Below are 22,108 nucleotides of genomic sequence, written 5' to 3'. Positions count from 1 at the left end.
ATTGATCATCACTTGTTTTTTAAACATTTTTAACAGTGTTTGAAACCACCCATAATATTGGTCATACCCATCAAGCGGACACTATTGGATTCGCCATCCCAAGATTTGTCTATAATTCCTAGACCTCGTCGAATAGTTATGAGAAGAGGAAGGGCGTATGACTAAGCTGTCATTGTGTCCGTGAGGTCCTTTTAGCGGCCTGGAAATCCTAAATCCGGCTTTAACCTCTTCAACTTTTACTTGGACCACCATACAAAGTTGTAGCCAGTCCGCTAGTCGGTCATTCGTGAAAACACCACTCTTGTCCCAATAGTGTCGACATGTGAATCCATAAATCGAGAGTCATGTTTACTTCATACTCACCAGTTTACTTTTAAAAACCATGTAACTGTATCCAAGAGAAGGTAATAGTTTCTTCAGTGAAAAGCAAATAACCCTTAACTTATGATGCTAAAAAAGTCTTAAAACATTACTTGGACAAGAAAAAAAACCTAAGCTTTACAAGAAAAGCCATAATTTGCGTAACACTAAATAGTTATTGGCATGATAAACCCCCTATAAAAAGACTTCCACATTATTCAAACAAGAATCACACTAACCAAACCATCTAAACACCACATTTATATATGGATTCTCCTAAGGGACCTACCTTCTTTCAGGCTTTCTTCTTAGCATTCTTGCTTTATACCAATGCTGCTCAAGCCACCCAAAATTACAAAGACGCCCTTGCGAAATCCATATTGTTTTTCCAAGGTCAGCGGTCCGGCAGACTGCCCTTGACCCAGTCCCAGAATCTTCGTTGGCGCTCCGTTTCTGGCCTCTCTGATGGCTCCCAAGCACGTGTATGTATACAAAATGTCAAACTCGAGTTTATATTATATATATATATATATATGTGTGCGCGCGCGCGCGCGTGTGCTAAAAAATAAAAATTATATAACATGTGCAGGTGAATTTAGTTGGAGGGTACTATGATGCTGGTGACAATGTCAAGTTTAACTTCCCGATGGCCTACACAACTACTATGTTGTCATGGAGTGCATTGGAGAACTCGAAGCCGTTGGGCCCACAGCTAGAAAACGTGAGAGTCGCGATCAGGTGGGCCACAGACTACCTCATTAAGTGTGCGACAGCGACCCCGGGTGTACTTTATGTTGGCGTTGGAGACCCGAATGTGGACCATAAGTGTTGGGAGAGACCAGAGGATATGGACACGGTCCGAACCATCTACTCTGTCTCCCCGAACAAACCAGGGTCAGATGTTGCGGCTGAAACAGCCGCCGCTTTGGCGGCTGCTTCATTAGTGTTTAGAAAAGTGGATTCTAAATATTCTAAGTTGCTTTTAAGAACAGCCAAGTCTGTGTTTCAATTTGCTGCACAGTATAGGGGTTCTTATAGCGATTCGCTTGGTTCCGCGGTTTGTCCTTTTTATTGTTCTTATTCAGGATATAAGGTAATCTTTTGTTTCATTATTAACTTCAAATACATAACTTTTATTATGATTTATAACAAAAAATTATTATTTTTTGTCAGGATGAATTGTTGTGGGGGGCTGCATGGTTGCTACGGGCGACAAAAGATGTATCGTACCGCAATTTTATTGAATCGTTAGGTGCTCATGATTCGACGGATATATTCAGCTGGGACGACAAACTTGCGGGTGCTCGAGTTCTTCTATCAAGGGTAAGTTGTAATAATTATCAATTTATTTTTAGGAATTTGAGGCTTTAATTCTTCTGCTATTGACACCTATTGGTTTATATTGATCAGTGGAGTTTGGTGGCAAATGATAAGTCATATGAGCCATATAAACAACAAGCTCAAGATTTCATGTGCAGGATTCTACCCAATTCTCCTTATTCCACTACACAATATACTAAAGGTGCAATTTGTTCAAAAATCAGAGTACTACTCTATAGGAAATCATGAAAATAGTGTGTTATACCTGTATAGTTTGTATAGCCGTCACGCCAAAAACAAATTAGTCATTTAGTCATGAGATATGTGATTAAGTCACGTATCTAATTTTACTCGTCATCATTTTTTTTATATCAATAATGACTAATGTGACAATATTTATAGATTCATGTATGAATAATTATTCGTGTAAAGAATGAAAATATACAAGGTTTAGGCGAGTAAAACAACATACGCAATTAAAGACACACTGAAAAAATGGCTACTTTCGTGATTTCTTTGTATTAACGTATTAATATTTACATATTATGATGTTGTTGCAGGGGGGCTAATGTTCAAACTGCCTGATAATAATCTCCAATATGTGACATCCATAACCAACTTGCTCACCACCTATGCCAAATACATGAAAGCAGCCAAAAGTACCTTCAATTGTGGCAACATATTAGTCACCCCAAATACCCTTATTAATCTTGCAAGAAAACAGGTACCTTTCTTGATTTTATTGGTTTATTATATATTTTGGCGCGTAAAGTTACAAATAAATATATATAAATGCTTGTTAAATTTTTGACAGGTGGACTATATATTAGGAGATAACCCAATGAAGATGTCATATATGGTAGGATATGGTACAAACTTCCCAAGAAGAATTCACCACAGAGGATCATCACTACCCTCAATAACAACTCACCCGCAATCATTTGGATGTGAAGGCGGTTTCCAACAATTCTATTATACTTCTAACCCGAACCCAAACATACTAGTAGGTGCAATAGTTGGTGGTCCAAACAACAATGATTTCTTCCCGGATGAACGAACCGATTATAGTCACTCGGAACCAGCTACATACATCAATGGAGCTATAGTTGGGCCTTTGGCATTCTTATCTGGGAGATAAACTCCTTAGATTATAGATTTAGAATCTCACACTGCATGCATTATGTGTTTGTTGTATTAAAGTTTAAGTTAATTGCCACCTCAAAATGAAGGTGATGAATACAAGTCTTTTAAGTTGCAAAACTCATGGTTTTGTAACTTTGTTTTAACTAAAAAACATAAATTCATGGGAGGCTCGGAGGACGTGCGAGCCGCACCATCGACCGGGACACATAAGTTTCGGGGGAACAAACATTTTTTTATACATATTACATTTATATGTTATAATTTGGTGTCAAAAATAAGGTTATTTGCAATGGTTTATGAGATAATTACATGCTTAGAATGACATCTGCTTATAATAAATCGATCGATAAAAGTTTTATCCATGTACGCTAGCGAATACAAAATTTTCGTTAAGGCCTACGGGCCTCTTTATTTTGACTCGGCCGAAGTATTTAAATTCTCGGAGACGACCCTGCATAAATTAGACTTCGATGAAGTACGCTACTCATGACGTACAAGTTTACTGGTGTGGCAAGCGAACTTTAGTTACTTTTAAAAAATATAATCATTTGACTGTCACATTTTAGAAATGATTATAGAAAGTGCTTTCTATTTTGTTTAATGTTTAGTTAATTCATTGGCGTGAGATTTGGGCAGGGACTCTTGACTTTGGATCATTATGCAAAGGAATGATTAATGTTTGTACAAGCAAAGTTGTGTAGATTGATTAATTAAAGCATAACGTCCGGTGGTTGAAGGCATAAAGTAGTTTCCGTAAGGATTGTGATTTATGGGGACATCATTTGTGTCCAAGGTTTCACCTAAAGCCCAAGTGTAGTAAATTTGTAATAGTTTTTGTTTTTGTAAAATATAATTTTACTAATCCAAATTATTAGTCAATATTCATATTAGTGTTAATTTAACTTGCGACAATCCCAACTTTCATTTTTTACTATCAGTGTTAAATTGTGTAGATTCAATGTATATCCAGCCGCTGGCGGTATGTCGGGTGTGATGAGTCATTTATACGAGTCATGCTTTAGTGAGTCGTTATCCACCCAATTTGATTCCTAGCGGACCGTGTCAGGAAAATGCTAGTGGTCCGTCAAGCCATGTTTTCATAATTACAATTTAAACCTTGAACTTTGGTTTAATTATTGGTTGGCTATTGGACTTCTAAAATTAACATTTTAGCACAAAAGTATCATGATTTTACATAACTTTCTTTTCAAATTCTTCTATTTTAGGAAAATTTATTAAAAGGTTTTCGTTTCTTTTTCTTTCCACTTACATTCATTAAAGAAACTATATAACACATGTTTTGTGTGTTTTCTTCAATTTCTTTCAACTTCTCTCCATAAGTGACTTGAACGTACACATGTATTCACACATACCAATGGGCTTGATTAATTGATGTGGATCCAAAGAGCAAAGGTTGTTTATGTAAACATTTTTTTTAGTTTGGGCCTAAATGTTTTAGGGCTTGGGTTCTAACCAATTGATTGTCTTTTTACAGTTGTGGAGATGGTGTCTCTAAAACAACTTTTATTTTGAAGAATGTTTATGTGACGGAAGAAATTTTTCAATAACTTTTAGCAAATTCTCCCTATCTAGAGACGATATCCATCCATGGCTCTGGACACTTGATCAATATTCGTGTTAGTGGGCAAGAATTAACTTAAAACACTTAGAGACACATAGATGTGTGTATCTAAAATCCATTCATTTATCTGATTTTGATCTTGTATCGTTTGGCTACATGGGCCGAGGAGTAGATTTAAATCTAGCTGATTTTCCAAACCTCGGTAAACTCTTTCGTCAAGGGCTTATGGGGTCTGAATATAATATACTCAACTAGATATCGTCTCTGCACGATTTTTCATTCCTTGTATATTATCCCAAGGTTTTCAGCTCATTTGAAATGTGTTTATAATCATTAACAGATATATAGTGATGTCTTTTTTTTTTGTTGCATGAAATGTTAAAGTTCGATTTCCTACCAATGTTACCAAATGTCAAGATACTAACATCAACAATCGGAGCTCATGAAGATGAATTTTTACTATATAGAGTTCAATTCAATAGCTAAATCTTGTCCAAGTTTGGAGTGTCTTACATTTGAGGTATAGATGTCAAGAATTTAATTTAATGAAATAAAAACTATGCCAAAAATGGTCTCACTGAAATTGAAAAAAAATATGTTATTCTATTTTGCAGCTATTTTGTTTTACACCAATCAAAAGGAGGAGGAAAGTAATGAATGTTGCTACTTAGTGTCATAAATACCTCAAGCTTTTCCAAGTATTGGGGCATCATGGTCGTGTAAGAGACGTACCGTGTTGCTTATGTGATAGAGAATGTTGTTACACTGAAGAAAATCGTTATAAATACTCGGTTCCGGGAGTCGAAATTCAAACTGCAGTATATCTGCAAAGTGCTTCTTAAAGGACGAGGAGGGTGCTCGATCTTCTACAAAGAGGCAGCCTGGTACCAAGTACACCTCCAGGGTGTCGGTCATACTATGAAAATAAGTGAAAGGGAGATGGTTTATGTAATTTGTCAAACATTTGCAAACACATCTCTTAACTAACATAGAAACATCTTAATAGACTGTAAACCCAAATCAACCTTGATTTTGGTTATGTGATAGTCAAAGTTGTGTTTTTAATTTCTTGTGTGTCGTTGTTTTGTTTAATGTATTCTATTTTTAATATAAGAAAAAAGTAGATCAGGGCTTTCATCAATCAATATGTAATTGTTTGTGTGTTTAATCTGTGATAAAGGCCTGAATACCAACACATTCAAACAACTTTAGAAAGTGGAAACTACGAAAAACTTGGGATGGATGAGTTATGTCACAAAATAAAAAAAAGTTGAAATTTATGTTTTATAAAACCTATGCAAAATGAAAATAACAGATAATAATAAGTTGTTATTTTATATGGAATAAAAGGTTAAAAAAGACAAATTGGAAATAAATAATCTCATCTTTTGTGTATTAGCCGATGTAATAATCTCACATTTAAAAATCTCTGCCAACGGTTCAGCTTTTCAACTATTTTTCTCTCAATGGACCTCCGTTAGAAAAACTTAACATTGTTAAGTGATTTTTCTGAATTTCAAAACGATGTTTTAGGACTTTTGATTGGAAGAAGGATACGAGTCGACTGATGTAAGATTTATCTCAACACGATTACATGAGACAACTGCAACTTGTAAAACCCCAATGTTGAAACCCGGGTGTTGTAATGCCCGAGTGTTACTTTCGTTACAATACCGATGCTAAAACTGTAAAAATATTAAAAATTGAGGTGGGCCAATGGGTGGCGTCAGTCGGTACATGGACATTGGTAAAACCCGAAAGGGTAGATCAGGGTTGTTAAGGCTGTGAGTCTACGCAAATTCGGTCCGTTGTGTTCGTTACGGTACTGGAACAAAAAAACACAAAAAAAAAAACAAAATGATAATAAACAATACGGTGCCACCAAGTGGCCCAATCGATACTTAGCAGTTCCAAACTTCCTAATTATTATATATAATAATTACATGCATAGTCCATTTGGTTTAGCTATGTTTTCGATCTAATACATTGTTTTTGAAAAATTACATCTTATACCAACAAGTATGAAAAAAGTAACCCATTCAGTTGCCGACCAAACATTGAGTTAAGTTTTTCTATTAAGTCGTGTTAAAAGACCAAAATGCTCTTGCCAAATAAGAAAAAAGTTTAAAAAAAAATAAAATAATGGGGAGATGGTTGGGTATTTTGTATATATATTAGTGTATTAATTATGTAGTTTTATTGAATATATTGTTAGAACTGTGGTATTTCATACGTGCTTTTGTATTTCAGGTCATTGATCATTAAAGATGCTAAATTAGAGACTTGTACGAGCATGGAATGATATCTCGAGAATACCGTAGCATGATTTGATGTCTTGGGAAGTGTTACAAGGATTCAGGAAGAGTATGGATGAGAAATCATAAGCCGATGCTAAAACTGAACAAGATGGGTTGACAAAACGCAACCAAGAAGTAAAACGGGCATATCCTTGGCTAGAAAATGAGTTACGGGAGCCATAATATATGAATTTTGGGTTTCTCGATGAGAGGAATCTGAATATGAGGTTTTCTAGGTCTCGATACGCGATGGTATGGTCATATGGCCATCACGTATCGCGATGGACATAAAAAACGGGTTTTGACCTATATCTTCTATTTTGTGAACCCTAATCAATATTGACGACCACCAGCAGTTATTAGGCGATTTTGGGTGAATTTCAGGGCTACCAATCATCTCTTGATCAATCCTAATGGCCTTCCTCATCATAATTGAAGATCTATCGATTACGATGCTCGGTTAGTCTTCTCCGAGTCATACCCAGGATGTAAAGTTTGTAACGATTTCAGTTTTCTCATGTAACTAAGAACATTTATGTATAATTGTTTATGGTTAATCTATGATTATTGATGTTTAGTATTTTTGTGTGTTCAATCGGTTTAGGTTTACGTTGATCTGAACGATTAGTTACCGGTTGCTATAATAATTGATCATGGGGTTGTTTGATTAGGCTAAATACGATAAAGCATATAATTGCCCTTAACTGAGTCACACTGGCAGGGACTGTTTGATAACCAGTGCCGTGTGTATAGTGATTATTGATGCCTAAGGTTTTGTCTAGTTGATCAGTCTATAGTTAACCGTTAGTGATTAATCTGTTATGTTGCATGAGATTACTATAAGTTGCTTACTTGAAGTCTCGGGTGTGATTTGCTTTTATTATTTGATCGAAACTTGTTTGCTTGTTTGTTTGCTTGATATTAAACTAAAACAATTTGCTTGTGTGATTAGCACTACTAATTATACTTCATAATCTTATAAATTGTTTACACGATTACATTGACCTCATACTCCTGGTGGATACGATACCTTACTATTTCTATATTGTTTAATTAGGTTTTTGCATGACTCAAACGACGGTCATCAAGGGGCAATTGTATATATCATTATATCCCTCTAAAATGCTAGAGAGGGAGAAATATGCAATTATCCCAACTTATAATAATTTACGTAATATGTTTATAGAACAGTTGACGTATAAAATCGCTAAACTACACGTCTACACAATTGATCCGTATGTGGTACATTTCCGTTTAGCCTATGTCTTCTTGGGAGCATGTTTTCCTAAAGGAAGATCCCAAAATGTCCGTTAGATCAATTGTCTTTTTCCAATATGTCCCTTTGTCATGTTCTTCCAAGAATGGCAACTTGGTGTTTGACGAGTGAATTATGTTATACTAAATTAATTACATTTCTCCACATCTCTCAACATGGGCAGAAACACATGTATCTATGCTTATTCCATTGGAATTCGACGGTATAACACCTTTTTTAACAGGATTACACGATCTTTCGATGGTATCACCTCGTCTTTTGACAGTATAAGTCATATATGGATCTGTTGCGAGTTTTAATTGGATTTAGATAAAATGGCAAAACTCGTCCTTTATGTTTTTACGTTTTTTCAGTGATTGTCCTTTAGCAAACTTAATGATAGAAAACATCCTTTATGTTCAAAAAACCTTGCATGGTTCGTCCTTTTCACTAACGAGAGTTAGTTTTTATTGTTAAATCCAGTCATGTGCAACTCATGTGAGGGCAATTTAGTCTTTTTACCCCTTAGGGGTTATTTGTGTAATTAACTTAAAATTTTGGTAAAAAAATAAAATTATTTATATACGTATGCCTCTCTCTCATTCTCCCTTCCTCTCTCTCTGTTTTAATCATCACCACCACTATCCGCCGGAGACATAGTCAAGTCTTCCCCCACCTCTCTCTAAAGGACATACACTTCCTTCCTCTCTCTCTCTCTCTCTCTCCTCAAGTCTCCCCCTGGTGCCACCACCACCTCAAGCAAACCACAACCTTCACAGACCCCACGTAATGAAGATCCATCATCAACCCAACCCCTCCCTCCGTTCTCGCAGCCATCGGCTCCGACACTCACACCTTCCTGTGAGTGAAATTCTCTGTCAATCATTTCCACCATTTTTTATTCGGTTTCAGATTCCGATTGTGATTATATATGTAGTGATACACACTAATAATTATAGCGAGAATCAGTGCTTTAAACACTAATATAATTGATTTGTGGGATGAATCAGATATCGAAGCTAAATCTAGATTAGAAATTATGTTACCAACGTGCTTGTAGGAATCGGTTTGTGTTTTGAAACTGGAATTGGGATTGGATATGAAATCATTGTTAATGAGTTTAGATTCATCGGAAACAGTTTATGCGAGGAAACTGAAATCGAATACATGTGTAATGAAAATTTTGCATTCATCGTTGGTGAGGTTGGTAGCAGGTGTGTGGAGGGGGGGGGGGGGGGGGGCGGTTGTGGTTGTCTAGTCAGGGTTGGTGGTGATGGTTGGCTAGATTGTTAGAGAGAGAAGGGGATGGAGAGTTTAAGGAAGAAAGAGATTAAAATGTTTTTTAATTAATAGATAAAATTGACCAAATTACCCTCATGTGCAAGGCACATGAAAAAAAATTAACTCCGTTAGTGATAAAGGACGTAACGTGATAGGGATTTGAAACTTAAAGAATGTTCTTTGTCATTAAGTTTGCTAAAGGACAACTATTGAAAAACCGTGCAAACATAAAGGACTAGTTTTGTCATTTTGTCTTGAATTTATACATCGTCACCCGTTCGCATTACTCAATTGCCTATGCTTGTGTTGGTCAATTGAATAGATTGAGGAACTCAATCTATCAAAAGGATCCCTATAGGCTTATACATCTTTGTCTTTTTTTTTTGCGGACTGTTTTTGTACATGTACAAACATTTACACGCAATTACATGCTTTTGTTTGTGATAAATGAAGCAAAAACCGTAAATCAATCAAAACTTTGTAAGTTTATGATAATAAAACAAAATATTAATGGAATTCTATTAGTATTATGCAAGTATCACCAACGGTTTGTATAAGAGACTAAGAGCATAACCACTCTGTTAGTTGAGAGAGAGAGAGAGAGAGAGGTGAGGTGAGATGGATGAGAGAAGGAGTGAGGCTATGCTTAGTGGAGGGGCTACAACTAGGGGCGAATTGCGACACGTGGCGCCCAGTCAGCAAGGGGTTGGAATTTATTTTTGGGGTGTAATGGTGTATGGGCTACAAATTAGGCCCACAATATTTTATTTTTTTTGTTATTTTCTTTTTATATTTTATAATTAAACTAAACAAATAAAAACCAATTTATTTAAATAATTAAATAAAAATGTATTAAAATTAAAAAATAAATACAAAAATACATAAAACTAAAAAAACACCAATAATAAAAATAAATTATAATAAAAACACACACCACAACAAAATACATATAAAAATACAAATAAAAAAACTAATCTATTCGTCTTCGTCCTCGTCTTCGTCGTCCTCTTCGTCCTCTTCGTCCTCAACGGGGCGATTATCCCACAAGTGTTGAACCAAATCCGCCTTCAGTTGGTTGTTTATATCACTTGATGTGAGCTGGTGAATGTTATACGTTCGTTGGTCTTGGGTTGATTCAGGGAACTGTTCTGGAACGCTTCTTGGTATATAGTGTTGACATATTGTGTTTCCCCCGTCTTCTAAAATCATATTATGCAATGTTATACACGTATACATGGCATCGCTCATTTTTGCCAACGACCATACACGACATGAGTTTTTCACATAATGTGTGACACCCGGTAAATTCCCAATCCCTTAAACCAAGTAATCAACCTAAATATTAGGTAATTATGTTATATGCGCCTTGCGCGAGCGCGCCATGATAGTCAGCGCGTGCATTTGTTATGTGCGCCCTGCGCGAGCGCGCCATGATAGTCAGCGCGTGCATTTGTTATGTGCGCCCTGCGCGAGCGCGCCATGATAGTCAGCGCGTGCATTTGTTATGTGCGCCCTGCGTGAGCGCGCCATGTTAAGAACCAGCGTGGGCATATGTTATATGCGCCATGCGCGAATGTTTTGGCTTTATGTTTTCATGTACCTTAACGTTATGTTGTCTAATGGGTTGACCATCCCGCATGATGCTAAGGCGGGTGCATCCTAAATCGTTTATGCGCGTGCGGAAGGGAACTAACCTCCCCGCATGGCGGGAACATTGAGAGCTAGTTTGTCTGAAGCTCTAAGATGGAATTGACTTCAACATAACTGATCACTATGTTGAAATACCAAGACCACCTGGAGAATCTACAAATGAAACTCAATGTCCCTAACTGCGAGAAGGTTACGCACCTACCCGCAGCAAAGAAATGTCCTTCACGCAGAAAGCTATGCGCACAAAGTAATACGCACAGAACACTGTCTATTCTCCAGGCGTAAGGAGATTACTCCCGCCCAAAAGGAAACAGTAGCGTGTTTCAGAGATTTTCCACTTTTTACTGTACACTAACAAAAGTACCTGAAAAAGCACTGTAACACGAAAAGTCAACTATCAGCCACCCTATTCTCACCAACCCCAGACCTGCATGCCCTGACCAAATCAAATCAAAATCTTTTATCCACTACTCCACTTTTAAATAAATAATAATAATTTCCATACTTTATCATCATTATCCCTAGATATGAAAAGATTACAATCCCCTAAAGCAAGGGATTGTGTTCCCTCGAGTTTGCCTATAAATATGTAACCTAAGTTATCACCCAAAACACACTTCAAAGAACTACAAACTTGCACTAATCCTCTCCCAAGCATCCGTTGTTTTCAGCTCCGATCCTGTTACTAGGTAAGCCGAGAATATAACCTTGAGATCTACTTTCCAACCCTTATATTCTCCTATTTCTTGATCTTAATATATATACTTCTTGTTATTTAATCGTATTCTAGACCTTCAATTCCGAGGCCAACACCAAGAAAACCCGAATCTCGATTTAATCCCTTAACAAGAACCACAGGTGAGTCTCACAGCCCCTATTCTCGCTGTTTTCACTGTTTTTTTTTTTAACTGCTTTCGGGGCGAGGGACACGTACTTAAATAATGTTTTATCATGGTATACTTACAAGCTATGCAAGCGATTATGTGTTTAAATTATATTTCATGATGAGCAATGCGAACGGTTATCTAAGGTTTTCGATGTATGTGCGCTAGAACTCGAGTAAGTGATCACTTTACCATTGGAACTCTAAGGGTAGGGACTGCTGGTTTGATCCACCCACTCGTAGGGGTCGCGCCTCTTTGCATAGACGAGTGCCTAGTATGGTCATGGGGCAGTACTATGAGTTGAGCCCGCTCGTAGGGGTCGCGCCTCTTTGCATGGACGAGCGCCTTGTTTTCCGGCACAACGTCCGCGCGTAACCCGCGGGACGGAATTATTGATTAGCTCGTAGGGGCAGCGCCTCTTTGCATAGACGAGCACGGTTTTTCAGAAAAGTCCACGCGTAAACCGCGGGACGGCGTTATATTATTTAGCTCGTAGTGGCAGCGCCACTTTGCATGGACGAGCACACTTCCAGTAATGATCGCGCGTAGCCCGCGGAACGACTTTTATCAGAAATATGTGTCAGATCTATGTTTTCATACGGATTATCAAGTATATGTTTAGACATGAAATCATAAATGTGTTTCAATATGATTTTATCAAGACTATAATGCAATGCGATTTATCAAGTTACTAAAACTTGTGAACTCACTCAGTTTATACTGATTCAAATATTTTTACGTGTCTTTCAGGAGATAACTAGATAGCGCATGGAGTCACACTTAGAGCACCTCACGCTGAACATCTAAAACTAGCTTTTTGGAAGATTTTAGTTCTATCCCTTCGATGCGCGTGGTTGTTCCCACCGCGCAAGGGGATATGGCGTGGAAATCTTCAACAGTTTTTGTACTTGGATGTTTTTATGTAATTTTTAAACAATGTAATGTATTTGTATTAAACATTTCATGCGCAATGAAAATCTTTGAATGTTTGCAATGGCCCGTGCTTAATTATCAATCCCCACTCGCGCGCGCCCGGCTGATTCCGCCGCTCAGGGCCGGGTGTGACAGATTGGTATCAGAGCACTGGTTATAGCGAACTCGGAAAAGAAGTTTTAACCTAGACTATAACCGTTGGGGGAAATCGCATGAAATATTTTTCAAAGAAAATATTTTCAAAAGAAACTATACACACACTTAGGAACACGGGTCACACAGTGTCTAGTAAATAATGATAACATTATGTGCTCAGAGTACATGCGCTAAGTTTGATATATTTTCACTCTTTTAAAGCGAGAATGCCTCCAGCTAAAGCCAAAGGAATTACCATGACACCCGAGGAACTCGCGGAAATAATCGCGCAAGCAATCGCAACACATGAGGCCAGCAAGGCCGAATCAAGTCAGGGTCGTCAGAATGAGACCCCAGAACCCGAATCAGGAGCCTTGGACAAAGGATGCTCCTACAAGACATTCATGGCCTGTAAGCCTTGGCCATTCAAGGGTACCGAAGGGGCCATTGGGCTCTACAACTGGATTGACAAGATGGAGACAGTTCTCTCCATTAGCGGATGTAGTGAGAACCAGAAGGTCCTTTACGCGACCTGCATGTTCCAAGAAGCAGCTTCGTCTTGGTGGAAGCTTCAAACGAAAACATTGGGGCGAGAAGTTGCTCTCCACAAGACCTGGGAGGAACTGAAGGAAATGATGATGAGAAAGTTCTGCTCTCGCGCAGAAATCCAGAGTCTACAACAGGAATTCTGGAACCACACCATGGTAGGAACGGATATCGACGCCTACAACAACCGGTTCAACGAGCTTTGCCAATTGGTACCAGACATGGCAAACACGGAGGAAAAGAAGATCGAGAGGTATATTTTTGGGTTACCTCCTGTTGTTAGGGTTCCGCTCAACGCCGCAGCGCCTCCAACTTTTGATGAGGCGGTAGCGCGGGCCATCACCCTTACAAGGGATACGGTCCGTGCGGGTATGTTAACTACACGCGGAATCGAGCAGCGAACCTCTGATCCCAAGAGGAAATGGAACTCTCACCACCGAGGGTCCGACTCCAAGCAGCCACCGTTCAAGAAGCAGGAGAGCGTAAGGGCTTACGCGATTCAGGCCGCGGAGCCACCACGAAAAGGATACAGCGGGCCTCGCCCATGGTGCAACAAATGCAAGTATCACCACGAGGGTGAATGCGCAAGAATCGAATGCGCCAAATGTGGCAGACCAGGGCACAAGACGATGAATTGCCGTGTCAGAGAAGCGGGAGCAAGCGACAACTGCTACGCATGCGGGAAGCCAGGGCATTTTAGTCGGGATTGCCCGCAAAAGGGGAACCAAGCTCGCGGGAGAGCTTCTGTGATCGGCGCAGGCGAAGCTAAAGAAGAGCCGAATGTGGTAACCGGTACGTTTTTGCTTAACGGACATTTTGCATCTGTCTTATTTGATACTGGCGCTGACCTAAGTTTTATATCCGCTGAGTTTAAAGACTCCCTAGGCCTAGCAACCAGTAGGCTAGACACGCCTTATACTATAGAACTAGCCAATGGCAGGCAGTTATGCGCGAACGAAAGAACTAAACAATGTGTAATAGTCATGGGAGGTCACGGGTTCAATATTAATTTGTTGCCAATAGACTTGGGAAGTTTTGACATTGTGGTAGGTATGGATTGGTTAGTCGAGAACCACGCGGAAGTTATTTGCCATGAGAAGCAGGTTCGGATCCCACTGTTGAACGGAGAAACCTTGGTAATTCAAGGGGCAAGAAGGGGAGTTGCGACGAAACTGATTTCGTGCCTAAAGGCGCGTAAGTGCCTAAGGAAAGGGTGCTACGCCTTCCTGGCGCATGTCGTAGAGAAAGGAGATGAGCGAAGAATTGAAGAATTACCAGTAGTGCGCGAATTTCCAGAAGTTTTTCCTGAAGATTTGCCCGGATTACCGCCGCCGCGACAAGTCGAGTTTCGTATTGATTTGGTCCCAGGAGCTGCGCCAGTAGCTCGAGCGCCTTATCGATTAGCTCCATCTGAGATGCAAGAGCTATCCAATCAGTTACAGGAACTATTGGATAAGGGTTTCATACGCCCAAGCTTTTCACCTTGGGGAGCTCCAGTACTGTTTGTTAAGAAGAAGGATGGTTCGTTCAAAATGTGTATTGACTACAGGGAACTGAACAAGCTGACAGTCAAAAATCGGTACCCCTTACCGAGGATTGACGACTTATTTGACCAGTTGCAGGGATCCAGTTATTATTCAAAGATAGATCTACGGTCAGGATACCACCAACTTAGGGTCCATGAGGAAGATGTGCCGAAAACAGCCTTCCGAACTAGATACGGCCATTATGAGTTCTTAGTGATGCCTTTCGGGCTAACTAATGCGCCGGCTGTATTCATGGATCTGATGAACCGGGTATGCAAACCATACTTGGACAAGTTTGTGATTGTGTTTATAGATGATATTCTGATTTACTCACGGACCAAGGCCGAGCATGAGCAACACCTGAGATTGATTTTGGAATTGTTGAGGAAAGAAAAGTTGTATGCGAAGTTTTCCAAGTGCGAGTTTTGGCTTAGAGAAGTTCACTTTCTCGGTCACGTTGTAAACGAGAAAGGAATACACGTTGATCCTTCCAAAGTCAAGGCCATCGAAAACTAGGAAGCGCCAAAAACCCCAACTGAGGTGAGGCAATTCCTAGGACTAGCTGGCTACTATCGACGCTTCATTGAGAACTTCTCCAAGATAGCTCTACCTCTGACCGCGCTAACTCAGAAAGACAAGAAGTTTGTTTGGGACGAAAATCAGGAAGCAGCGTTTCAAATGTTGAAACAAAAATTATGTAGTGCGCCAATTTTGTCTCTGCCCGAAGGGACGGACGACATCGTCGTTTACTGCGACGCTTCACATCAAGGACTCGGATGTGTCCTTATGCAGCGAGACAAAGTCATAGCATATGCCTCGCGCCAACTCAAGATCAATGAAAAGAACTACACAACGCATGATCTGGAACTTGGAGCGGTTGTCTTCGCGCTAAAGATTTGGCGCCATTACCTCTATGGTACAAAGTGTATAATCTTTACGGATCACAAGAGCCTTCAGCATATATTTGATCAAAAGGATTTAAACATGAGGCAACGAAGATGGGTGGAGTTGTTGAATGATTATGATTGTGAAATTAAGTACCACCCTGGAAAGGCGAATGTGGTAGCAGACGCGCTAAGTAGGAAGGAGCGAATAAAAACACTACGAGTCAAGGCCCTAAGGCTAACCATTCACACAGATCTCTCTACCCGCATCCGAGACGCTCAGCAAGAAGCCTTGAAACCAGAGTTTGTTAAAAACGAATGCCTTGGGGGTATGATTAAGAGTTTGGAACTTAAAGAGAACGGCAATCTATATTTCGCTAACCGCATATGGGTCCCTCTCAAGGGAGGATTGCGCGAGCAAGTACTAAACGAAGCTCACAAGACACGGTATTCCGTACATCCTGGCGCAGACAAGATGTACCAAGATGTTAAAACGCTGTATTGGTGGCCCAATCTTAAAGGCGCCATCGCGACGTATGTCAGTAAATGCCTGACGTGTTCGAAGGTAAAGGCTGAATACCAGAAACCATCAGGGTTGCTTCAACAGCCAGAAATTCCCATGTGGAAGTGGGAACAAATCTATATGGACTTCATCACCAAACTGCCAAGGACACCTGGGGGTTACGACACGATCTGGGTTATTGTGGATCGGCTAACTAAGTCAGCGCACTTCCTGCCGATCAAGGAAACCGATAAGATGGAAAAGTTAGCCCGATTGTATATTCGAGAAGTAGTTTCAAAACATGGAGTCCCAGTGTCCATCATTTCTGATAGAGATAGTCGGTTCACATCAAGGTTTTGGAGATCGTTACAAGGAGCTCTAGGTACTCGCCTTGATATGAGTACAGCTTATCATCCTCAAACGGATGGGCAAAGCGAGCGAACAATCCAGACATTGGAAGACATGCTACGCGCGTGCGCAATCGATTTCGGAGGTAGCTGGGATACTCATCTCCCATTGGTTGAATTTTCTTACAACAACAGTTATCACACAAGCATCAAGGCTGCGCCGTTCGAAGCTTTGTATGGGCGCAAGTGTAGATCCCCACTGTGCTGGGCTGAAGTGGGTGACAAGCAAATGACTGGTCCAGAATTGATCCAGGAAACAACAGACAAGATTTTTCAGATAAGGGATCGCCTTAAGACAGCGCGCGACAGACAGAAGAGCTACGCAGATGTGCGAAGAAAACCATTGGAGTTTCAAGTAGGGGATAGAGTACTGTTGAAAGTCTCTCCATGGAAAGGAGTCCCCCGTTTCGGCAAGCGAGGAAAGTTGAATCCGCGCTACATTGGACCATTTGAGATCCTGGAAAGGATCGGTCCGGTTGCTTATAAACTCCGTTTACCCGCCGAACTCAGTGGAGTTCATGATACGTTTCATGTGTCCAACCTCAAAAAGTGTTTATCTGACGAAACGTTGATTTTGCCGTTGGAAGAGATTCACATCGACAAACAGCTGCACTTCGTAGAAGAACCGATAGCAGTAACCAGTTGGAAAGAACAAAAGTTACGCAGAAGCAGAATCAAGTTAGTAAAGGTTCAATGAAACTCGAGGCGTGGGCCTGAATTCACTTGGGAAAGAGAAGACCAGATGCGCATGAAATACCCGGTAAATTCCCAATCCCTTAAACCAAGTAATCAACCTAAATATTAGGTAATTATGTTATATGCGCCTTGCGCGAGCGCGCCATGATAGTCAGCGCGTGCATTTGTTATGTGCGCCCTGCGCGAGCGCGCCATGATAGTCAGCGCGTGCATTTGTTATGTGCGCCCTGCGCGAGCGCGCCATGATAGTCAGCGCGTGCATTTGTTATGTGCGCCCTGCGCGAGCGCGCCATGTTAAGAACCAGCGTGGGCATATGTTATATGCGCCATGCGCGAATGTTTTGGCTTTATGTTTTCATGTACCTTAACGTTATGTTGTCTAATGGGTTGACCATCCCGCATGATGCTAAGGCGGGTGCATCCTAAATCGTTTATGCGCGTGCGGAAGGGAACTAACCTCCCCGCATGGCGGGAACATTGAGAGCTAGTTTGTCTGAAGCTCTAAGATGGAATTGACTTCAACATAACTGATCACTATGTTGAAATACCAAGACCACCTGGAGAATCTACAAATGAAACTCAATGTCCCTAACTGCGAGAAGGTTACGCACCTACCCGCAGCAAAGAAATGTCCTTCACGCAGAAAGCTATGCGCACAAAGTAATACGCACAGAACACTGTCTATTCTCCAGGCGTAAGGAGATTACTCCCGCCCAAAAGGAAACAGTAGCGTGTTTCAGAGATTTTCCACTTTTTACTGTACACTAACAAAAGTACCTGAAAAAGCACTGTAACACGAAAAGTCAACTATCAGCCACCCTATTCTCACCAACCCCAGACCTGCATGCCCTGACCAAATCAAATCAAAATCTTTTATCCACTACTCCACTTTTAAATAAATAATAATAATTTCCATACTTTATCATCATTATCCCTAGATATGAAAAGATTACAATCCCCTAAAGCAAGGGATTGTGTTCCCTCGAGTTTGCCTATAAATATGTAACCTAAGTTATCACCCAAAACACACTTCAAAGAACTACAAACTTGCACTAATCCTCTCCCAAGCATCCGTTGTTTTCAGCTCCGATCCTGTTACTAGGTAAGCCGAGAATATAACCTTGAGATCTACTTTCCAACCCTTATATTCTCCTATTTCTTGATCTTAATATATATACTTCTTGTTATTTAATCGTATTCTAGACCTTCAATTCCGAGGCCAACACCAAGAAAACCCGAATCTCGATTTAATCCCTTAACAAGAACCACAGGTGAGTCTCACAGCCCCTATTCTCGCTGTTTTCACTGTTTTTTTTTTTAACTGCTTTCGGGGCGAGGGACACGTACTTAAATAATGTTTTATCATGGTATACTTACAAGCTATGCAAGCGATTATGTGTTTAAATTATATTTCATGATGAGCAATGCGAACGGTTATCTAAGGTTTTCGATGTATGTGCGCTAGAACTCGAGTAAGTGATCACTTTACCATTGGAACTCTAAGGGTAGGGACTGCTGGTTTGATCCACCCACTCGTAGGGGTCGCGCCTCTTTGCATAGACGAGTGCCTAGTATGGTCATGGGGCAGTACTATGGGTTGAGCCCGCTCGTAGGGGTCGCGCCTCTTTGCATGGACGAGCGCCTTGTTTTCCGGCACAACGTCCGCGTGTAACCCGCGGGACGGAATTATTGATTAGCTCGTAGGGGCAGCGCCTCTTTGCATAGACGAGCACGGTTTTTCAGAAAAGTCCACGCGTAAACCGCGGGACGGCATTATATTATTTAGCTCGTAGTGGCAGCGCCACCTTGCATGGACGAGCACATTTCCAGTAATGATCGCGCGTAGCCCGCGGAACGACTTTTATCAGAAATATGTGTCAGATCTATGTTTTCATACGGATTATCAAGTATATGTTTAGACATGAAATCATAAATGTGTTTCAATATGATTTTATCAAGACTATGATGCAATGCGATTTATCAAGTTACTAAAACTTGTGAACTCACTCAGTTTATACTGATTCAAATATTTTTACGTGTCTTTCAGGAGATAACTAGATAGCGCATGGAGTCACACTTAGAGCACCTCACGCTGAACATCTAAAACTAGCTTTTTGGAAGATTTTAGTTCTATCCCTTCGATGCGCGTGGTTGTTCCCACCGCGCAAGGGGATATGGCGTGGAAATCTTCAACAGTTTTTGTACTTGGATGTTTTTATGTAATTTTTAAACAATGTAATGTATTTGTATTAAACATTTCATGCGCAATGAAAATCTTTGAATGTTTGCAATGGCCCGTGCTTAATTATCAATCCCCACTCGCGCGCGCCCGGCTGATTCCGCCGCTCAGGGCCGGGTGTGACATAATGCCAACGTTTTTTTAGAACCCCAAAACACCTCTCGATATCCTTTCTCGCGGACTCTTGCTTCTTCTTAAAATATTCTCTTTTTTCTTCAATTGGGTCTTGAAACGTCTTAACGATGATCGAGTACTCTGGATATATCCCATATCCAAAATAGTATCCGTGACGATAGAAGGTATCGTTGGCATAAAACGATAAGACCGGTATGCTACGGCTGATGTAATACTCTAGCACGGGTGACGCGTTGAGAACGTTTATGTCGTTGTTGGACCCGACTGAGCCGAAGTAGGCTGACCAAATCCAGAGGTCGTGTGAACAAATGGCTTGAAGACTAACCGTTGGCACTCCATGGTCACCACGAGTGTATTGACCTCGCCATGCGGTTGGACAGTTGGCCCACTCCCAATGCATGCAATCTATACTCCCAATCATGCCTGGAAAAGAATGTTTGCTTTCGTGTATATCGTATATGCGAGTCAGGTCTTTTGAAGTAGGAATCCTCATATAACGACGAGAATACAATTGTATTATTCCTATACAAATAAATTATTAAAAATTATTTATATTAAAAACAATAATTAATACAAATAATCTAAATTTTACCGATGCAAAAATTCTCCAACGCATCTCTCGTTGTTTTCTCAGCCATCTTTAAATACTCGTCATTGATGTCAGTCGTGTTGCCGTATGCGAGGATTCGTACAACCGAAGTACACTTCTGGATGGCGGAGAATCCTAAATATCCTCTTGCGTCGGGTTTCTGTTGAAAATACTCATACTCCCGCTCCATATCTTCAACGATGCGCAAAAATAAACGCTTGGACATCCGAAAACGACGTCGAAACATAGCGTCGTTATATGTAGGTGTGTCGTTGAAGTAGTCGTTGATCAAATGATCGTTCGCTTGCTTACGATCCTGAAGGATATATGACCGTCTACGTGGTGGCGAATAGCTAGTAGAGCCGGACACTATGTTATTGGCGACGGCTAGAACCGCGTTCGTGACCTCTAAATGCTCTTCCGTCACTCGTCGATGAATCTGATGAATTCTTTGACTCTCATTAATTAATTGATCCCAAATCTGGGCAGAATTCGTGGAATCCGGGAAACCCATTGAGTTTGAAGAAGTATTAAATGATGAAAATTATTGGTATTTTTATGTTTGAGTTTGTGTATGGTATGGTGAAAATGGTTTAATTGGTTTGATATTTATATTAAGTTTTTAATTTAATTTTTTTTAATTTAGCCGTTATCCAACGATCAAATTATTATTATATTATTATTTTCTTCTTCAAGCCGGCGACAATATCTCACCGCCCCCCACCCCTTTTCTCCCCAATATCATAGGGGGGGGGGGGGTCTTCCAAATTCTCGCCCCTCTTCGCCCCATTACACATTGCCTGATAAAGTTCAATGTCAAGAATGGATAAAAACAACAATGTGAGAGGATGGAAGGAGAAATTATAGCTTATAGTGAGATAAAGATTTGAGGCTCTATGTAGTGGTTATTAGTGGGGCACCAAGGTGTGGCCATGTCACCGTGTTCGGGGGCTAAAACGACTACATGACTACCATGGAGGGGTGCTAGCCCTTTCTTCACCAAGCTCTTAACGAGCATGAAGGAGAAAGAATGAAAGAAAGAAAGGTTATAACCTTTTTTTGTTATGGGAGGGGTGTTAAGTTAAAACCACTACACCATTGTTAAGGGTGAGTTAGTAAATGCTAGTTAAAGGCTCCATTATTTACGTGACACTTTAACATATTCCTTTAACTTAAACCACTACACACAACTTATGAGGATGGCAAAAGAAAAGAAGAATAGGAATTACTTGGCTAAGTGCTAGGTAAACATCCCGAAAACAACAAAACAAACATTTGTCATCGTGGATGGTCTAAGCATTGTTTAAACTTTTGCACGATACATTATTTTCCGCATTTTAGTGTCGCTCCAACTAATATAACCAAACATTGTTTATGCATTTTGGTCGTTACCCAATTAAATAATCGACAACCAACACTGGACTGACTGAAACTAAATAAGTGATAATTGGTCCGATTCTATGTGTAATTCTTAGTAATCACTTCGATCAAAAACCTTGTAAAATCACTTTCCATTTAAGTGTTAAAACAACTAGCGTAAGTGAACGTTGACTTTGGAATTTGTGAAAGCAATAAGTCTAGTATATACCTATACATTATCATATAAAACTAAGATTAAAACCATAAGAAGTAAACTAAGAAGGTATATAAACATGAGAATTAACCCCTCCTACATATGCTATTCTAACTATTTTAATTAATAATGGAAAATAACTGAGACACATGTCACTTGAGGATTCATTAC

The 22,108-nt window shown here is 40.0% G+C and overlaps 1 protein-coding gene across 1 annotated transcript; it reads left to right on the top strand.

Moving 5' to 3' along the window:
- The first annotated feature begins 632 nt into the window (after positions 1-632).
- LOC143608905 (endoglucanase 9-like) lies at positions 633-2,898 on the top strand. The gene is made up of 6 exons (XM_077083811.1): positions 633-842; positions 950-1,453; positions 1,534-1,683; positions 1,771-1,882; positions 2,241-2,404; positions 2,495-2,898. The coding sequence occupies exons 2-6, from the start codon at positions 1,007-1,009 to the stop codon at positions 2,816-2,818; spliced, it is 1,197 nt and encodes a 398-aa protein (XP_076939926.1). The 5' UTR covers positions 633-842; positions 950-1,006; the 3' UTR covers positions 2,819-2,898.
- Positions 2,899-22,108: the final 19,210 nt, after the last annotated feature.

Source organism: Bidens hawaiensis, unplaced genomic scaffold, assembly GCF_021521415.1.
Source record: "Bidens hawaiensis isolate Kalapana, Puna unplaced genomic scaffold, B.hawaiensis_p1.1 tig00419448_1, whole genome shotgun sequence".
Taxonomy (NCBI): domain Eukaryota; kingdom Viridiplantae; phylum Streptophyta; class Magnoliopsida; order Asterales; family Asteraceae; genus Bidens; species Bidens hawaiensis.
The sequence above is the reverse complement of the archived record's forward strand: the minus strand, read 5'-3'. Positions and strand labels throughout refer to the sequence as shown.